The 19,169-nt window shown below is 50.3% G+C and overlaps 6 protein-coding genes across 6 annotated transcripts; 3 read left to right on the plus strand and 3 right to left on the minus strand.

The window, feature by feature from the left end:
• Positions 1-4,961: 4,961 nt before the first annotated feature.
• Positions 4,962-5,468, minus strand: GUITHDRAFT_106548 (hypothetical protein; the record flags this gene model as incomplete). The annotated part of the gene is made up of 1 exon (XM_005834484.1): positions 4,962-5,468. One exon carries the CDS (start codon positions 5,466-5,468, stop codon positions 4,962-4,964), a length of 507 nt encoding a protein of 168 aa, XP_005834541.1.
• Positions 5,469-7,875: 2,407 nt separating this feature from the next.
• Positions 7,876-9,253, minus strand: GUITHDRAFT_106549 (hypothetical protein; the record flags this gene model as incomplete). The annotated part of the gene is made up of 4 exons (XM_005834485.1): positions 7,876-8,025; positions 8,074-8,202; positions 8,249-8,356; positions 8,399-9,253. The coding sequence occupies 4 exons, from the start codon at positions 9,251-9,253 to the stop codon at positions 7,876-7,878; spliced, it is 1,242 nt and encodes a 413-aa protein (XP_005834542.1).
• Positions 9,254-9,802: 549 nt separating this feature from the next.
• On the plus strand, positions 9,803-10,798 carry GUITHDRAFT_137341 (hypothetical protein; the record flags this gene model as incomplete). The annotated part of the gene is made up of 4 exons (XM_005834486.1): positions 9,803-10,192; positions 10,244-10,432; positions 10,497-10,682; positions 10,760-10,798. 4 exons carry the CDS (start codon positions 9,803-9,805, stop codon positions 10,796-10,798), a joined length of 804 nt encoding a protein of 267 aa, XP_005834543.1.
• A 1,059-nt stretch (positions 10,799-11,857) lies between these two features.
• Positions 11,858-12,963, minus strand: GUITHDRAFT_152027 (hypothetical protein; the record flags this gene model as incomplete). Its single annotated transcript, XM_005834487.1, has 7 exons — positions 12,859-12,963; positions 12,722-12,773; positions 12,463-12,674; positions 12,221-12,356; positions 12,063-12,165; positions 11,933-12,011; positions 11,858-11,885 (listed from the first exon to the last, which is right to left on the minus strand). Coding segments are annotated over exons 1-6 (623 nt in total), but the record flags the coding sequence as incomplete, so codon positions are not given.
• Positions 12,964-13,869: 906 nt separating this feature from the next.
• GUITHDRAFT_60175 (hypothetical protein) lies at positions 13,870-14,406 on the plus strand (the record flags this gene model as incomplete). Its single annotated transcript, XM_005834488.1, has 1 exon — positions 13,870-14,406. A coding segment is annotated over one exon (537 nt), but the record flags the coding sequence as incomplete, so codon positions are not given.
• A 3,316-nt stretch (positions 14,407-17,722) lies between these two features.
• GUITHDRAFT_106553 (hypothetical protein) lies at positions 17,723-19,060 on the plus strand (the record flags this gene model as incomplete). The annotated part of the gene is made up of 10 exons (XM_005834489.1): positions 17,723-17,800; positions 17,853-17,930; positions 17,987-18,088; positions 18,125-18,184; positions 18,293-18,342; positions 18,392-18,460; positions 18,509-18,563; positions 18,624-18,659; positions 18,770-18,873; positions 18,985-19,060. 10 exons carry the CDS (start codon positions 17,723-17,725, stop codon positions 19,058-19,060), a joined length of 708 nt encoding a protein of 235 aa, XP_005834546.1.
• Between the last annotated feature and the right edge of the window lie 109 nt (positions 19,061-19,169).

The following is a 19,169-nucleotide window of genomic DNA, read 5'->3' on the forward strand; positions in this document are numbered from 1 at the left end:
AGGTGGGCAGCGCTGTAAGCAAATCCACTGAAACCTTCTCGAAACGCTCACGCGGAACCAAATGACTGTGCGGTTCGCCAGCCGCTCGTTGCTTGTAACTCTTGCCTTGCAAACACTCCGCACACGAGTTGACATAGTTCGCGACGTCCTTACTCATGTTCGGCCAGAAGGCAATTTGCGACGCCTTCAAGAAAGTCTTCGTCTTCCCTACATGGCAAGAATCGTCATGAATCAGGCGCAAGAACTTCGCTCGAGAATGATAAGGAATACACACACGTTCCCGACCAAGCGAGTCCTTCCAAAACAAGACTCCGTCTCGCAGAAAATAAGTTCGACGCTGCATTGGAACTAGGTTTCCCTGTTGAATGTCCTGGAGAACCTGCGCGAAATATCTGTCCTGCTGATAATTTTTGACGACATCAGCTGTAAATGCGTTGTCTGTTGCTAGAGCGTAGCAGTGCGTAACAACCTCTGCATCACTGTCAGTCACCTCCATCACCTCCCCCTCCCCAGAGGACGAGATGGTACAAAGCAAGGTAGGATCCAAGTTGACCAAATCAGCACGCTGTCGAATCTCATCGTCTAACGCACTCTGTGACGGCACAACCGTAGAATCGTTCGGACGAGATAGGTAGTCAGCGATGACATTCTCTTCTCCAGGAATGTAGGAGATTTCATCCAAATCGAAATCAGCAAGAATTTGACTCCATCGAAACAATCGACCCGTGAGGTTGCTCTGCGTGAGAAGATACTTGAGACTCTTGTGATCTGTACGAACCAACACCCTGCGTCCGTACAAGTAAAACTTGAAATGCACCAATGCTGAAATCAATCCCAGAAGCTCTTTCTCGCGCACTGAATAATTTACCTCGGCACTGTTGAGACGCTTGCTGAAGAAGGCGACAGGCAATAGATCCTCGCCATGCTGTTGTGTCAAGACAGCACCAATGGCGTAGTCGCTCGCATCGACCAACACGCAAGTAGCTAACGCTGGGTTGAAGTACCTTAAAACAGGGGCTGATATCAAACGCTTCTTCAGCTCCTGAAAGGCCGCCTCTTGCGCGTCATCCCAACAAAACTTCACATTCTTACGTAGAAGATTCGTTAGCGGAAGTGCTAACGCTGCGTAATCCGGCACATACTTCCTGTAAAAGTTCAACACTCCCAAAAACGACTTGAGTTCTTTCGCTGTTTGCGGTGCCGAACGATCCACAATCGCTTGTACCTTTTTCTCTTGCGTCGAGACGCCTGCCTCGCTGATGTGGAAACCGAGGAAATCAATTTCAGAGTGAAACAGCTTACATTTCGACTTCTTGACAAACAACTGCTCTTTACGAAATCGATCCAGAGCCTGTCGAAGCAAACGCTCATGTCTCTCCAAGCTCCCATAACTGATCAAGCAAACATCGTCGATATAGCTCAGGCAATTCTCGAGACCTTGAAGAACACTCTCGAGAAATTTCTGAAATTGATTTGCCGAATCTACCAAGCCGAAAGGAATCCTCCGATACTGATATTTCCCAAACTTCGTGATGAAACAGGTGTACTTCCTCGACGCGGCGTCCAACTCAAGTTGCCAAAAACTTTTCGCCAGGTCGAGTGAGCTGATCCACAACCGTGCCCCAGGTTCTGAAGCATAACGCGCTCTCTCTTCCATGATCTTTCGACCCACTCGTTCTATCAGCTCCATCACCAACGGCAATGGAAAGTTATCATTCCGGATCAAGCTGTTAACGAACCTCATATCAGTGCAAAAACGCAATGTACCATCAGACTTTTTTGTGAAGATTACGGGAGACGTAAACTCAGACGTCGAAGGTTCAATGATCCCACGCTCCAACAAGAAGGCAAGATTCGCTTTCAACTCCTCCTCCAACGCGAGTGGCACAGGGTAAGGTTTCTTTTGCACCGCCTCAACGTTATCCTTGAGTCGAATCGTCGCCTTGAAGGACCGGTCAAGAACAACGTCACTGGGAATGTCGTCACGAATGACATCCGAATAATCTTCCATGATCGTCTCGGCAGCCTTCTGCTCGAGACTCGTGGCACCATCTGTCGGCTGAGCCATCTCCAACAGGTTGCACAAATGTACCACGTACCATTCCGAATCGTTCTGCTTGAGGTCTCTCACTGCCTCAGTGTAAGAAAGTACCTGACACAGCGAGGCGTCCGCAGCCCCGAATTGCTTGTTTGTTGGGCAAACAAGTAACGGAAGCTCGACCATCTTCTTGCGCCACTTGGCAAAGACTCTGGGGTGACCCGCATCAATCACGATCTTGTTCGCACGCATCCATTCCCATGACAGGATCATGTCCGCATGCGGCAAGTCAAGCATGTAGAACGACCCACTACTCTTGAAACTGGAGCCTACGCCCAATTTTGTCTGGAAAACCATATCAGACAACCTACTCGTCCCGTCGGCCATGATAACTCGTTTGCGAACTTCTGCATCCGTGACCGACAGACCAAATTTGCGCACTGCCTTCGTGCTGATAAACGACTCTTCAGCAGCTGTATCGAGCAATGCATTAAGAACTATGGATTGGTTCCCGAACCGAAAGGTCACCGGTACCATAGGTAGAGATTTGATCCTGTGAGAGTCAACGGTGATACGACATTGACGAACATCCCTAGGATCTTCTGGCGGAGGTGTGCCCGGGTCGAAGACAACATTCGAAGTCTGCAAACCCGTGCCCCCGTCGATTGCGCCCTCCGCGGCAACCGACGTCACTGGTTTAAAGCTGACGGTTGTTCAGACCTCGACAAGAGAGGGCACTTGTCTCTGAAGTGACCGAACTTCTGACAGTTGTAGCACTTCACCTTCTTCTTGTCGAACTTCTTCTCCTTGCCCTGCATGTCCTCGCTCTGAGTAGGAGCCGACCGCTTGCCCTCATGACGAGATTGTGCTTGGGTGAAATGAAGGCTCGTCTGACCGTCTTGTGGGTGTCTCTGACGCAGATTAAGAGCTTCGCGATACAACTGCGGCAAATACTTGCCCATCTCCGACGGCTCCGCATGATAAGTAATCCCAAACGTCTTACCATCGCGTTCCATCAGCATGCTCAATTCCTTCCGTAGCATAGCACGTGCATAGTCCATTTGTATTCCATCGACAAAGACGCGTTCCCAGCTACCTAGCGCAACACTAGGTCTCTTGGACACAAGGTAGCACGCCTGCAGGTGTGTAACCATCGCCTGGAATCTTGCGGTGTACGCCTCAACGGACTCCTTGGGCCCTTGCCTAGCCTGCTTCTGCACATGACGCTCAAGTTTCTCAATAAACTCGAATGGTAACCATTTCAACAACAGTTTCTCCACAAACTGTTCCCAATCACCATGCTCAGCAGAGAACTGATCTTGCTCAACCATCGGGAGTGTGGCCCACCATAGCTGCACCTCCGGTCCGAACGCAGAGATGGCCGCTCCTACCCATCGATGGCGTGCTATACGGTGAAATTTACACCTGCCTTCGATATATCCGAGCCATGAGACCACCGACCTCTCCATGGTCTGCTCACCATTGTACTGCAACAATGACTTCGGATCCAGCTTGCAAATCTGGCCACCGTCATTCTCCGCATGCTTAAGCTTGGGAGGCTTGTCCTCGGGTTCCCGAACCCGCTCACAAAGCAGTACACGCATCTCCGCTGCCTCCTTGGCAAGCCTACGGTTCTCTCGCTGGGATTCCTCAAGTGCCCTCACAAGATCCTGGAGTTTGCGATCAGCTTCTCTCTGGGATTCTGCGAGTGCATTTACGAGATTGTGCATCTTATCCATGTTGTTCTGTTCCACAGACCTGAGCTCTCTACATGTCCGGCGTAGGTGCTCGTTTTCCTCCACGATGTCACGAAAACTGGCTTTCAAGGGAAGGGCGGGACCATCGTTTTCATCCCTGCTCTCCAACCATGAAGGCACTGTACGACCACTGTCAACACTGTCGGCACGTACGACAGCCTCCTGCTGAATGACAGTTTCCGACGGATCGTACGCATGTGACTGCGGCGACATGCCTGTCACCGTAGGAAAGCGCGGCTCTGCTGACCCATTCAATGTCTCCTTCACAAAGCTGCCCAACCGCGACATGCTTCGACTCATGAAGTCCGAGACAACGCTACCTGACTGAATGCTCGTCCTATCCATGTTTTCTTGAACAACTTCTTTCAACACAACAACTCCGAGAGGAAAACCAGGCCTTCGCGTACCAAAATGTTAGGAAAACTTCCTAAAAGTATCTCTCGATCCAGTGTTGACACACGAAGTGATCCCGTCAAGAAACCAAAGAACAAGCGTGTGACAGCAATGCACGATTCAACGGCAATTTACTCCAAATCAACGTTAGAGATAAAGAAAAGTAAGTAATCTAATTTCCTAAGAAACGAGACTGCCTAGGACACCTACTTAAGAAAGACAGGAAGTCAGCAAACATATCCTATCACCCTCTTAAACTCATCATCATCCGCTTACAAGCAGGCTTCCTCATCTTCCAGAAGTGGCAGTGCCCTATGACGAAGTCTGCTCCTTCACCCGCTGCACATTCCTGCTCCGCAGGCTGGGTCCTGCTCCGCAGGACCGAAGACTGTCCAGAAAACCTGTCCACTAGCAGCACGGCGGATAACTCGCGCAGTTCTTTTCCCTAGAGCAGGGGCAGGCGGATCAAACCCGATGGTGAGACGACGACCTTGCCTTTAGTCGGAAAGACTTACGAGGTGATGTAGGGCTGTGTGTACCAACTACTGTCCCAGCGAGGCAGGGCCATGGCTGACGAAATGTGGCTGCTGGAGAAGCTCAACTCGATTTCTATTCAAACGTCGCAGAGAAATGAAAACAGAAGACAAGCTAATGCTAAAGAGAAACAAGTCCCTCTCTCTGCTCCTTCTCTCAACTCATCGATTCCGATTTGCAGTTCCTGCTTTCCATCCAAGATAGTGGCTCACGTTCAACCACCATTTTCATTCCCGGTTTCAAACGCCTTGTTGCAGTTGAGAAGTGATGAAAAAATCCATGGACTCCATAGAGGGCTGCTGAAAGCTATACGTCGCGCTTCCCTCTTCCCGCTTTGCCCCCGATCCCTCTGCAACTTCCTCCAATGCCAGCTCTTCCCACCATCCTCCTTCGATGCTCTCCTCCGACGCTGCCTCGTCTGCCAGGCCCGTCCATGGCTGTAGCTTCCCCACCTCTGGGTTCACCAGCAGATCCTCCCAGCTGTAGCCATTTGTATTCTTGTCCTCGTCTTCGATTCCCTCTTGCCTTCCCTCATCCTCCTTCCCGCTCCTTCGCCGCTTCACCCGCCAGTCCACGCACATATGAAGGCTCCTCACGCATCGACTGCATGGCCTTACGGAGTCGCACTTGAGCCGCGACCTCCGGCATCGCTCGCATGCCTGCACGACTTGCTCTCGCCTCCGCTGCAGGACTGGAGGCAGCGCTCCATGCCCTAGCCCTCCTTCGCTGTAGCAAACCTCACCCATCCGGTAGCACCGAGCGCAGGGCCGAGCGTCGCCGCAGCGCACCTTCTTGATCTGGCAGCTCAGACAAGCCTTGGTCGCCCTATGGCTTGACTGCAGCACATGGCCTTGAGACCTCTGGTCGTTACCCTCTGACAGGCGGGAGCATGACGAGGCCTTGGCAGAGCGGATGCAGCGGGAGCATGGGCTTTGCTCGTCACAGCGGGTCTTGCGCAGCCGGCACTGGACACAGGCGGTGAAGGATCTTTTGGAAGGAGGGGAGGGAGTAGGAGAGTAGGAGAGGGAAGAGGGAAGGAGAGAAACGGGGAGCATGGGGTAGGAGAGGCTGGCGAGCATTGCTCGTGTGGCAACCTTGCAAGTGCTTGTAAAGGAACCTGACGAGGGTCACGGCATATTGAAAGGCAAGAGACCATAGGGGGTGGGGTACTGAAGCATACACAGAGGGGGGTGCTGTTATGATGGGGTGGCACATATGCGTTGAAGTCAACCGGGAAGTAAGCTTCTCCGAATTGAAAGGCAGACCAACTCGCGACCCTTCGGAGCCTCGGAGATGCTTGTGACTCGATTCTCTATGACCCGTCCGCACGCTGCACGTACTAAAACCAAGTTTACTACTCGGAAAGGGAACGAGTCATGGCACTGATTGAAAGGCAGCCTGATGCTGTCACGGGGGTCCTGGGGTCGATGAAAGGGGGTAGGTTTACAACTACAGAACTTGCGGCACTCAGGGCCCTCAGACTGATAATACGTGATATGTGAACTAAAATAGTTTTACAGCAGCAATAAGAATAGTAAATATTAACACCTTCTTGTTGTTTACTCAAAGTTAAGTTAGGCCATGCGGCGAGAAGAGAAAAGACAGCGAGAACAACCCTCATCCTACCGACTGCTGTCCCTCAAACTTAACTGATACCTTTACTTAACTGCGCGCACCGGGACCATTCCCGCGCCACGACGACATTTTAAAAAAAACTTTTACAGCAGAAAAAAAGGAAACTCATGACCAAGTTCCATGTTGGTCATTCAGACTTCAACAAGGGACGGGACTTTCCCTTTTCCACACCCGAGAGGTAAACACACGTCTTGCTGACCCTGATGCCTGTTTGATTCAAGTCGATCTTTGAATGAAACACACACGTCTTGCTGACCCTGATGCCTGTTTGATTCAAGTCGATCCTTGAATGAATCGGAAACTTACGTCTTGCTGACCCTGATGCCTGTTTGATTCAAGTCAATCTTTGAATGAAACACACACGTCTTGCTGACCCTGATGCCTGTTTGATTCAAGTCGATCCTTGAATGAATCGGAAACATACGTCTTGCTGACCCTGATGCCTGTTTGATTCAAGTCAATCTTTGAATGAAACACACACGTCTTGCTGACCCTGATGCCTGTTTGATTCAAGTCAATCCTTGAATGAATCGGAAACTTACGTCTTGCTGACCCTGATGCCTGTTTGATTCAAGTCGATCTTTGAATGAAACACACGTCTTGAAACACACGTCTTGCTGACCCTGATGCCTGTTTGATTCAAGTCAATCTTTGAATGAATCGGAAACACACGTCTTGCTGACCCTGATGCCTGTTTGATTCAAGTCAATCTTTGAATGAAACACACGTCTTGCTGACCCTGATGCCTGTTTGATTCAAGTCAATCTTTGAATGAAACACACGTCTTGCTGACCCTGATGCCTGTTTGATTCAAGCCGATCTTTCAATGCTTGTTGTACACACAACCTTGAGATCAGCGAGGGATCACTAGAGCAATCACTGCTGCGTTTACTAGAACACAACGAGCACGACAGGCTACTGCTGTCGGCTAGGACACAAACCTATTCCCCTACACGTGCTGGGGTACGGTGTGCAGTATCATTCTCGGGTCCGGTAAACCACGAGGCTCTTACACATGTTAACGAGCCTTCAAGCAATGTCAACGGAGACCCTAAAGGATCGTGATGAACCGACCCTTCCAACGCCACTGTGCGATCATCATCGTTAAAGGAATGGACGACAGGGTATTCGACAAGCATGAATACCTTGAAGTTATCAAAAGTAAAGCGACAACCGCGAAATTAATCCCAGACGGAACAAACGGAAGCAAAGAGTTCTTGATTCGTATCTGACTTGAGATCCTTTCTGCGCCAACCTAAAAGCTTTAAACCTGAACACGCTTTCTTAGCTCCTGATTATCGGCTTGCTTCGGAAGACGGACTGGTGATACTTGTATCTTCTTCTTTGTAGCATCGCAAGAGATTGAATGTGATTAAATCATAACAACTACATTCATTAGCATGCGAGGATCCAAACTGATTTCTGAACAATCGCTTTTGTTATCTCAGTATTATCGAATATTTATGTACAACTTCAGACTGGAATCCTGGTGTTAACGTCTTTCTCGAATGCTGTTTCTCATATGTCTTTGGCGAGCTGAACACCGACTCCCTCGTCAGTTGATTTTTTCGAGGAGAAGTCAACTTTTCTGTCCACTCGAACGTTTGCGTAGGATTTCCATTCATCTTCTTTCAAGACAAGCTTCAGCCATGGATTTTCTGGTTCATACTGTCCAGGAGGTGTATCAGGCACACGAAGAGATGAGGAGCGAATCACCTCGACAGCCTTGCGTAAGAGCTCAAGAGCTTTGTTGTGATCTCCCCGCGCATCTCTCAAAAGCCTCGCATAGCTGCAGAGCGTCGTGGCGTGCTTGGGGTTCACGAGCAGAGCGCGCTTGAACATGTACTACACCAGCACGAGTCAGGCAGTCGCTGGTCATAAGTCAGTTCACCTCTGCTCCATCCGCGTCATCCATCCATGTGTGTAGCGCAATACCATAGGTACAGAGAGCATCAACGTCGAAGGAGTTCAACTTCAAGATCTCTCGCAGTCTCATGGTCTGGAGAAGCTGATCAGAGATGAAGCGTTGATAAGAACTTACCATCGTTTCAACCCGCGCGTCAAGGTCCTCCTTGCTGGTGTTCACCCTTATGGACGCTTCTTTCAAGCTTCCAGGAACTGAGATGTTGAGATCCTTGATAAGCTCTTTGGTGCATGCTCGCAGCTTCTCTTTCGCCGTGACTGTTGCTGTAGCCCTCTGGTCGGCGATGATGTCTTCCATGGTGATGTACCTGTCGAAGGGTTCATAGTGATCTTCTATCCACACCAACTTCTCATTTATGTCAGTGATATTTGGAGGACAAAGGCTCTCTCCTACAAAATCTATGTGTCCCTTGCCATCATTGACCTTGCGCATGGGGGGCAGATTTTGCCATTCCTCACTGAGATCCTCTTCGTTCTTGGCGAATGTTTGATCGGTCCGCAGACTTTGCAATTCTTCATTGCGTTGTATCGCTTTCATGCGCCTCTCGGCTGTTTTCCACTCTTTCTCCAACAGCTTCTCACGGTATTCCTCCCATGTTGGCAGCGGTTCCTGTAGTTGTTGCTGTTGCCTCTTCGTCATCTTCTTCTTCAGCATAGCGCCATCTATCTCACTCAGACCTCGCAGTTCAAGCTCATCACGCATCCGCTCTTGCCTTCGTTGTTGCCGAAGGCGCAACAACTTCCTCTGACCCTGCCCTCCACGGAGGTGCATTGAAGGATTCAGAAGGATGGATCCAAAATGTGCCTCCAAGGGATCTTGAGGAAGAGAACAAAGGGAACAAGATTCCTTGCTCCTCTTCCACATTTGCTCGCTATTCTTCACATTCACGCTGCATGCCATCAGGTCCCACGCCATCATCGCAACGATCGCACATTTGGAACCATAGCTGCATCGGACCATCCTGGAGCGCATTCCACTTTTTAACTTTAACAGTTTGTTATTAACGTTAAAATAGAAAATTATTTTAACGTTAAGGTCAACACATAGTGTTAAATCAGTGGCATGTGCATGGCCTCCACATGGGGTAGACAACAAGGATGATAGACCGTGACGACGAAGGGGATGGCGACGGAGAGAGAGTGTTAGAGAGATGATGAATCAAGAGAAAGTATGGCAGAGCAGGAGCAGGAGCAGGAGCAGGAGCAGGAGCAGGAGCAGGAGCAGGAGCAGGAGCAGGAGCATAAGGAGCAGGAGCAGGAGCAGGAGCAGGAGCAGGAGCAGGAGCAGGAGCAGGAGCAGGAGCAGGAGCAGGAGCAGGAGCAGGAGCAGGAGCAGGAGCAGGAGCAGGAGCAGGAGCAGGAGCAGGAGCAGGAGCAGGAGCAGGAGCAGGAGCAGGAGCAGGAGCAGGAGCAGGAGCAGGGCGCCCAAGGAGTTTGATGAAATAGCTCTGCTTCGGATGTAACTTCTTCGACAACATTGATAACGTTTTCGCAGAGCAGCCTCGCTGTTGATGTTGTGATCATGTCGGTTCTCCTGGTCGGCGACGGGAACTTCTCCTTCTCTCGCTCTCTGTGCTCCAGCCCACCATGTCCACGGATTACGTCGTTGATCGCAACTTCCTATGATAACAAAACTTCTTTGATCAAGAAGTATGGCGAGGGCGCGCAGAGGAACATTGATGAGATTGTGTCAAGTGGATGGATAGTCAAGCACGATGTGGACGCGAGAAGGCTTGAGAAGTACTTTTCGAAAGACACGAGGTTTGACTACATCTACTTCATGCACCCACTTGTCGATCCAGATGACCGAGTTCGGATGGTCTTCGATGGGAAGATTAACAACGGCGAAGACATCATCATTGCCAACAGATTGCTCATTGCCGACTTTCTTCGATCTGCGAAGGATTTCCTGGTATGGATCCACATGATCTCATACTTTCATCATCACATGTGAATGATACAGACCCTGCCTCATGGTGAGATCAGAGTAGCTTGCAAAGACACCTACCCCTACACGTGGTGGCGAGTCTCTCAGCTTGGAAAGCTTGCGAGGCCCCTGAAGCTGAAGAAAGTCGAGCTGTTTCGCAATGATGACTTTCCTGGATATGAGCCGAGGACGGTGGAGATGGACAAGAGTTTCCCTTCTGCCAAGGTGATTGGGACGACATCGATGATGCTTTCTCCAACTCAATCTTCTCATTCTTTGACTTTTCCAGTCGAAGATGTATAGTTTTGGGGTGCTGAATGACGAAGGGAATGTTGAGTTTGAAGAGCAATGGTACGGAGAGAAAGAGCTGAAACTTCAGATTGTCTGCTCCATCTGTGAGAAGCAATTCACGAGTGAAGCGGATAAGGCAAGACACCTCAAGACCGAGAAACATAACATACGGGCGAAGCTCGAGGTGACAGAAACATTCCGATGATTTTTCACCCGATTGTGCCTGTTCGCGGGTTCGTGCTGAGTTGTGTTTCATCGTAGGAGAAATGGGCCAAGACTGTGGAGGAGATTTACCAGTGAGTGATTGTACGAAGATTGGCGGTGTGATTCTTACGTTTCTCATCATAGAATTGATCAAGAATCGATCATCATCAAGGAATGAACCAAAAAATCGTCTTATTCATTTCTTCTGTACAAAATACTTGTTCCTTGTCCTTGTCCATTCTCTGTATCTCATGCTCTGGCGTTAACGTCAATGATTTCCCTTGCATCAAAGTGAATGATCTGATAGCTGCTGCCTTTCACTCTTTGTTGAACTTAATTCTTCTCTGTCCACTCGACCCCCCATAGTTGGGGGGCATCTGACGAGGTTGGAACGAGACCTTGACATCAAGAACTTCTCTTGTGCTCTCAATGGCAGCCTGCCACCTACTTACCTACACCCTCCCAGCCACTGCAAGGCTGTATTGTCTCACCAGGGCAGTCGAAAGTCTGTCCTCGTACTCCTCGACTTGTTTCTGACATCCAACCGTATGTTAGCAGCAGACAGTCTGCCCCCGTTCCTTCCTGCTCTTCCCCTCATGCCCCCCGTCTCTACTTTACTTCTCCTGCCTCTCCCCACCTCCAACGCGAGCTTGTCACGGGTCATTCGATCCAGCGCTATGTTGACGGTGTTGGTGTCCTTGAGAGTCTCGTCCAGTAGTTTCTGCACAGTCGTTACTCCACAAGCATCTCTTCCATCTCTGAGCAACATCAATCTGGCTCAACATCACATCGACGGTCGAATCTGCTTTCTTGCATGCAATTGGCCCCGCTCTACATGTCCCCTGTTAGTCAACGCACGTCTGAACAAGAGAGTATACATCACGAACTGTCTGATGGAACTCTTGAAGACAGACTTGATCTGCAACATGTCGAGACATCTGACTGGACTGACAGAAAGAAATAAATCAAGCTGATCACCTGATCCCATTCTTCGAAGTCGATTGAAGGCGAGTTCATTGCTTGTTTCAGCTTGCCATGTAGTTTCTCTCCATCGACAAGGGATTTCTGTCTTCTGCTTCAAATTTCTCTCTCTCTTCTCTCCCGCCCTCCACTGACCTCGCACGCAACATTCCTCAAGTTTTCGAGCTCTGCCGCTTTGATTGCTCCTTGTTCACCAGCATTGCTGCTGTGGATCAGCATCCCACAACAGGGAAGGAAAACTGACGCGACCTGCACCCAGTGATGGCTTTCGAGACGAGCTCCAGAGTTTGCTCGTACTTTCCATTCTCAAGTTCATTCTTTGCTCTAGCTTCTGCAAACGTCAAAATTAGATTCCTCGTTGCGCGCCCGAGCTCCTACTTTCCTAGCTGCTCCACTTCATAGAACGCCTTCTTGTGCAAACGATACAGCCTCGCTGCCGCTCTTTGCTTCTCCTTCTCCAGCAGACCGTCATCAAAGCTTACCTGTACGGTTCACTTACATGAATATATTTGGAACACAAAGAAAGATCAGAGTTACGATCTCAAAAGCCGCGTGACAACCCGAAATTGCAAAGCAAACTCCAGCTGGAATTTTCTCAACAGCTCTCTCCATTAGGACGCCATTGAGTCCGAATCGCAACATGCCTTCATCCGTATCCAGCAGCAGCGTCAACCTGTTTACCACACTCTATCAATATCCTCACCGCTACCATGACCTCGAGCGATGTCCCTTTTATGATATCCTCAACTCCTCCTCCTTCTCCTCCTCCTCTGACATACCTGTCACCCTTGGAGTAAGGTAGCATGCCTTCTTTGTTCACTTTCTGTCCGTTGGTGTAGTAGAACCCGTCTTGGCTCCAGCACCAAGTGCTGTTGAAGACGAAGACGTCGTAGACGTCTCTCAGCTTCCTTGCCATGTCCGCTTCGTTGTACGCTTCCAAACTCTCCCCGAGATGAACCAGACCGATCTTGGACATCGAGAACATGCCTGCCTGTGCTACCATCAGGTGTGGATACCAATGATACTCTCTCAAGATACCTTAGTGTACTGCAAGACAAGGCTTTTCCGGCCAGAGTCCGCATCGAATGGGGTACCTTCAAACGTTGGAAGAGCGTCAAAAGGATGGGACAATGCTTCCTTGAAGCTGTTCACTGACATCTCATCTTGATAGCTTCTCACCTATGATCGCACATCCTCCTTTCCCTCCTCCCAGGCTGCATTTCCGTCCATCTTCCGACGCCTCGCTCCCGCTGCTGCCATAACCAAATCTCATTCTCCCTGACAAATCCTGCTCTGGACCACCCCTTTACAAATGACCATCCCCCTCAGTACCCCCAATTTTCCACTAAAATTGTGGAAGTGCACCCCGTTGAGTGACGGCTCTGGACACCCCACCCATCTTTCCCCTCCAGTCGGGCAACCCGGCGGTGTGCAGGTACGACCAAAGCAACAAGCCGAAGCAAGATGAAGATGGAAGAAGAGGAGGTGAAGATAGAAGAGATGAGAAGACGAGAAAAGAAGGAATGAGAAGGGAGAGGATGAGAAGGGAGAGAGCTAAGGCTGTCAGACAAGTGCAGGTTTGAAGAAGAGAGGTCGAGATCGCACCGTTCAACATGGGCGAGAAGGCGCGAGGGAGCTGGCTCTTCTCGTTCCTTCTTTTGTTAGCCCTTTTCGACATCTTTGCCGATGCCGGGGACGAAGTCGATGAAGTGATCAACAGAGCTCTCAAGATGGAGAGTGAAGGAGACTATGAAAGAGCACTGGAAACCATCGACAACATTCCCAAAATCGCACCTGACAACGCGCATGTCGTATTGTTGCAAGGAAGATTGCTGGTCAAGCTCAATGATATCAGTGCTGCGCAGAAGAAGGTCAAGAAGGCCATGCAGATGTTCCGCAAGCATGGGATGAAGACGCGAGACGGGACGAGCTTGCGCCATCTCGAAGAATGTGCTGACGTGTTGATCCGAACTGTTTCTCTGGCGTATGAGAGAGGATCACAAGAAAACACAAGGATGTGCAAAGACGCACTCTTGTACAGACCAGAGCATGCCTTGTGCTATTATCTCTACTCTGTTCATCTTCTCACAACTCAGAAGGGCTCTGAACAGGCGGACAATGACAGAAAAGTCTTGACGTCGCTTCACAACAGCATCCGTCTCGGTCATCGTTCCCAGCAAGTGAATGCATACTTTGCACTAGGTATGTTCCACCTCCAGAGAGGTCACTTGATCTCCTCGGCCTCGGCGTATGAGTCTGCTCTCAAGCTCGCTCCCAGCAGTGCTGATGTGCTCATGCGGGTGGGGGAGCTGCGATCGCGTCTAGGGCAGCACAGGATGGCGCAGGAGGCGTATGAGAGAGCATGGAAGGAGAAGCCCAAGGACGGGGACGTGATGATCCAAGTGGGAAGCTCCTTGAGGCGACAGAAGAAGTACAAAGAGGCCATCAAACAATACCGCAAGGTAGTACGATTGTCAACAGCGTCTGAGCAGGAGTGGAGCGACGCGCAAGCGTGGATAGGAAACGTGTATGAGCTGATGGGGAAGCACAAGGAAGCAGAGGCGGCGTACCGACAAGTTATCGCAAGGGTGAGGCGGCACGGGCGGGCCTGCAACAACTTGGGGTCGATTTTGATGGCTCGGAATGATGAAGAGGCCTTCTCCTCCTACATGTGCGCCATAGAGGCTGACCCGACCATGTTCGAGGCCTACAACAACGTCGGAGGATACTTGATGGGCGTATGAGTTCTGCTTGAGCCCCCCTTGAAGGCTGACGGTGTTGGAGAGCAGAAGGGAAACGCGTCGGAAGCTCTTCCGTACCTTCAAGTCGCCTACTCCTTGGACCAGGTGCTTCCTGCTGCTGCTGCTGCTGCTGCTGCTGCTGCTGCTGCTGCTGCTGCTGCTGCTGCTGCTGCTGCTGCTGCTGCTGCTGCTGCTGCTGCTGCTGAGCAGGATGTGACTCTTGTTGTTCCCAGAGCGAACCTCAGCTCATCTTCAATCTTGGTGAGTGGGGTCAGGACTTGGAGGAAAGGATAGTTATGTGTCTTCCCGGCAGGTCTGGCCCTTCGGAAGACTGGGAGCTCACATGAGGGAATCTCTTACATGAGGAAGGTGATGGAGGAGGAGGACGAGAGTGAAGGGGAAGGAGGGAGCACGGGAGCAACGGAGGGCGGGAGGGAGAGAGAAGTGGGGTGGGGGGGGGGGAGAGGATGGGAGGAAGAGAGAGGAGAGGGCAGGTCCTGTCTCAAGTTTTGATTTTGAGCAAGGCTCTCTCCATGCGACATACCAACAAAGACTTCTATTGGGAACTTGCGCGAAGTTACCTATACGAAGATAAGATGGGTAAGATGATGATAATGATGATAATGATGATCAGATCGTGATGACAATCGAGCTGTTATCCTCAGAATCATGAGTAACACTGCAAGAATGATTTTGATGTATTTGAGATCACTGTTCGCAGTTTACTGATGAATGTTCATCTTCACCATGGTGTACTCTTCTTGTGTGCTGATCATTTGTTTAGATCTCATGCTCTCAACACTGGATGCGATGTCAAGAAGCCTGGGCAAACAGTGGGGAGAGTTGGAAGCAGGTGTGCGGCGAGGAAGATTCCTTCAAGCTTGTTTACACGAGCTTGATAGGGCTCGATGCTGATAAATTCATTCACGCTCAAAACGCTCGAGCTCTCAACTTCTACAAAAGGAAGAAGGGGAGGGGAATAGGCAAAAAGTCATCGGGGAGGTTGCAGAAGGGTGTTATCTTATACTTATGTTGCGCTGATGAAGATGAGTTGAAGGTAAGTTTGCTTCGAGGGACTGTTCACCTGACATATTCACAGGATCTTCACTACAGTCTCAAGTTACTATACAATCACTTTACTAAAGAATTCTCTTACCCGGTGCGATTGTGTCCTTGTTCTCATGGGGCGACTGTGATATGCTTTCAGGTCATCATCTTGCATGACAGGCTAACGCAAGAAAACCAGACGACTCTCTCTGCTGTCTTCGGGTTCCCCCTTATCGTCTCCTTGTCCGTTGACCTCGAACTGACAACAGCAACAGCGATGGCAACTTGTCGTTTCATCGCATCGAGGTACTCCTTGCCTTCAGCTGACTGTTGTTAGAGCTCTTCGCAGCTCGCATTCCCACCTGAGATGACAGAACAAGAGAAGGCAAAGATACCCCCTTATCTCATGCTGGTGAACCTTGACAACGTTCCAGACTCTTCTCCTTGACTTTTGCAATCAGGCGGGTCATCGATGGAGTTATGGATACCGACACATGTCAAGATTTTTCTGTCACGGTGAATATCGAATGCTCTACCACACATACCCTCTCATTCCTCTCCCATACAGCCTCTCCCTCCTTCCTCTACTTCATTTGCCCTGCCGATTTGCCGATGTTGCATGATGGTTTATGACACGTCATCTCTGATACCCCCAGACATGTTCTACCTGGATGTCCTACAGCCATTCGATTATTACTGGCGACTAGATGCAGACAGGTTTGCGATGAACGTGTTGACTTCGGCTGAGAGACTTTCAACAGTTTCCTCCTTTCTCCCATCCCTTTCGACGTGTTTGACAGAATGGCGCGGGACAAGCTGGTACGTTCCGCAAGTCACCGTCTGCTCGTGACGTTTCTCCCTCACAAGGAATACGGATACATGGTGGTAACCCAGGAGGATGAGGAAGTTGTGAAGGAATCTCTCTCCGGTTCTCCAGTCGTCTCCGTGATCGCCAATGAACAGGGTCTGTGGGACGTCACAAGAGACTTCGTGCATGAGAACAATATCTCCCTCTCTACGACGATGCTCTCCCACCACGTTGGAAGTTCCCTTGCCTCCTGCCATCTGTTGAAACCCCACAGCTTCTGCAGGGTGGAGAGTGGAATCGCAACATGTTCTACACCAACTTTGAGATCTCGACCTTCGGCTTCTGGAGATCAGTGAGTGCTAGATAGTGCCGTGTTGTCCCGTAGTGAGCGACTGCGGGTTCAGGCTGCCTACAAGGAATTCTTCAACAAGATCGATGAGTCTAGGGGGATTTACTTGTAATCATCTCAACTCCTCCTCCTCCTCCTCCTCCACGTCCTGCTCCTGCTCCTGCTCCTGCTCCTCTTTCTCCTGCTCTTGCTCCTCCTTCTACTCCTCTTGCTCCTCCACGTCCTCCTCTTCCCCCTCCTCCTCTTTCTCCTCCTCCTCCTCCTCCTCCTCCTCCTGCTTCTCCTCCTCCTCCTCCTCCTGCTCCTCCACGTCTTACTCCGCTCCTTGTGCTCTTGCGCTGCTTATTTTGCCTTCAAGACACAGGTGGGGCGATGCCCCCATTCATCTTCTCGCTATTGGCCTTTTCATGGTGAGCCGATATTTTCATGTTCGGCAATCTCAATGATCAGAACATGGACAGCCGGAGAGCAAGATCTTGAAGTTTCGTGACATCAGGCAAGTCAAGTTGTTGTTTCTTGATGTGATGTAGAGATTGATGACAAGTGGAGAGAAGATGATCTAAACAGACGAAGTCTGACGTTGATTTTTCAGCTACTGGCATCAATATTACGTGAATCTGCCTGACTTTGATTGATTTTTCATAAAACCTCCTGGTCCCGATTGTAATGAAACTTTCAGTCTATTGTATCTCATTAGCCTAGTAAGTTGGCGGCTCAGACTTTGACTTGCCAGGCTGGCCGTTGCTCTGCAAGTATTAACAAGTCCGAACTAGGAAAAGGAGGAGGCAGCGAACTGAAGAACTTGAAGACCATCACATACCTTCCGAAGTTCGGTGCCACGACGGTGGGCGGAGGCCCGGCGGAGGCCCGGGCCCGGCGGAGCAGCCCGGCAAGTGACTAGCTCCTCGACCGGGCCCGCCTGTCCACGGCACCAAGTCCTCATTTTCAAAATCCCTAACAATAAACAAAAAATCGCCTCCATGTGATCAATAAATTGTGTATTTCTTCTCCATTCCTCCGGGAGACATTTCTATTGTTTTCGTTTCTACTTTATAGGAATTCTATTCTCAGGAATCCAACTGGGTGCGTCAGCCATGCCGCGAACGATGGCGATTGTGCTGCTGTTGCTGAACATGCTGAGAGCCTGCGTCGGAGACGATGGCGTCTACGAGGTGAAGGATGATACACTAGCATGGATCCTGTCATGTCATCATGTTTGGGCAGGAGGCCTGGGGTGTGCAATCAGGATGTCAAGGATGTTCGTACGTCGAGGGACATGTGTTGGAAAGACCAAAGGAGGAGGTGAAGAGAGGAGTTGGAGAAGCAACATCACATGCTCTCTCTTATGAGATGACTAGGTTCTGTACATGAGATGCTCTTGCCCCGCTACTTCTGCCGATGCAGCTTGCATCTGCGCCAGCCAGTATGACTGGTGGTGGAATCTACAGGCCAGTAGAGAGGTTCTTAACATGAGGAGCTGATAGAGATTTGTTCAGTGCTCGAAGAATCTTACAGTCAAAGTGGATGGATGCCCTGAGGGTGTTGAGTGGAACATGGTAACAAGATTGTTCCCCTCACTCTCGCTCTTCGCTCCTCCCTCCTCCCTCTTCACTGCTCTTTTGATCCTCTCTTCCTCTCCCGTGTTTTCTCTCATTATGAAGCAGGTTGCAGGGAACTTCAGTGGGATGGTGGGACCCGTTGATCGTTCTTTTGGGTGAGAATGTAAAGTGATTGCTGGCTGATTTCTCACAAAACTGGTGCAGGTCTTGCAGCATGAACAACAGCCACGACTATGTGTGCACAGGAGTGTATGGAAACAACAGGATGGGAAGGTGAAAGCTATGGAGCAACTGTTGCGCCATTGACCCGTCCTCTCAAAGCACTCGGAGAATACAGATCGAGCTTGTTCTTCGTGGGAACTGTGGGAGGCAGAAGGTGGGGACTACCTTCAGACTTGCTATTGCTCCTCATAATTTTCCTCTTACCCTGCCCCAGTCGGTGACCTGGAGCCTTCCGATCGCCTCCGACCTGGTTTGCACCAACGTGGAACAGGCAAGAATGTTCAATTTCCTTCCATTCTGCTTGCGGCAGAGTCCAAGAGAAGGTCGACACGAGGTTCTGGTGATTGCCGTGTGAAACAGGTTCTTGCGGAGGTCAAGCGAGGGTCCCCAGCTGAGATCATCATAACGATCGTCATGTTGGTTATCGGGATGTGTATGGGTATCTTCCTCTGCAGGCGGTCAAGGTATCTTCATGTTCCATCGTCCCCTTATTTTTTCTTGTCTTGTTCTGTTTGCTCGCACTCTGTCATACTTTCCTCCTCTCCGAACGTCTTGGGGTGACGTCATCACCACAGGGAGCCGACCTTCAGCGAGAAGCCCTCACGCTACATGCAAGAGATCGAACGAGAGGACGCGTTCGAGATGACCTAAGGATCTGGTCTTGCTCCTGCTCCCTGCTCTCTGCTCCCTGCCCCCAGCCCCTCCTGCCTCCTCAAATCTTCCCCGTGGTCACCGCCCGTCGTCCAGTCCGAGGACGACT

This window comes from Guillardia theta (genome assembly GCF_000315625.1).
Source record: "Guillardia theta CCMP2712 unplaced genomic scaffold GUITHscaffold_25, whole genome shotgun sequence".
Taxonomy (NCBI): Eukaryota; class Cryptophyceae; order Pyrenomonadales; family Geminigeraceae; genus Guillardia; species Guillardia theta.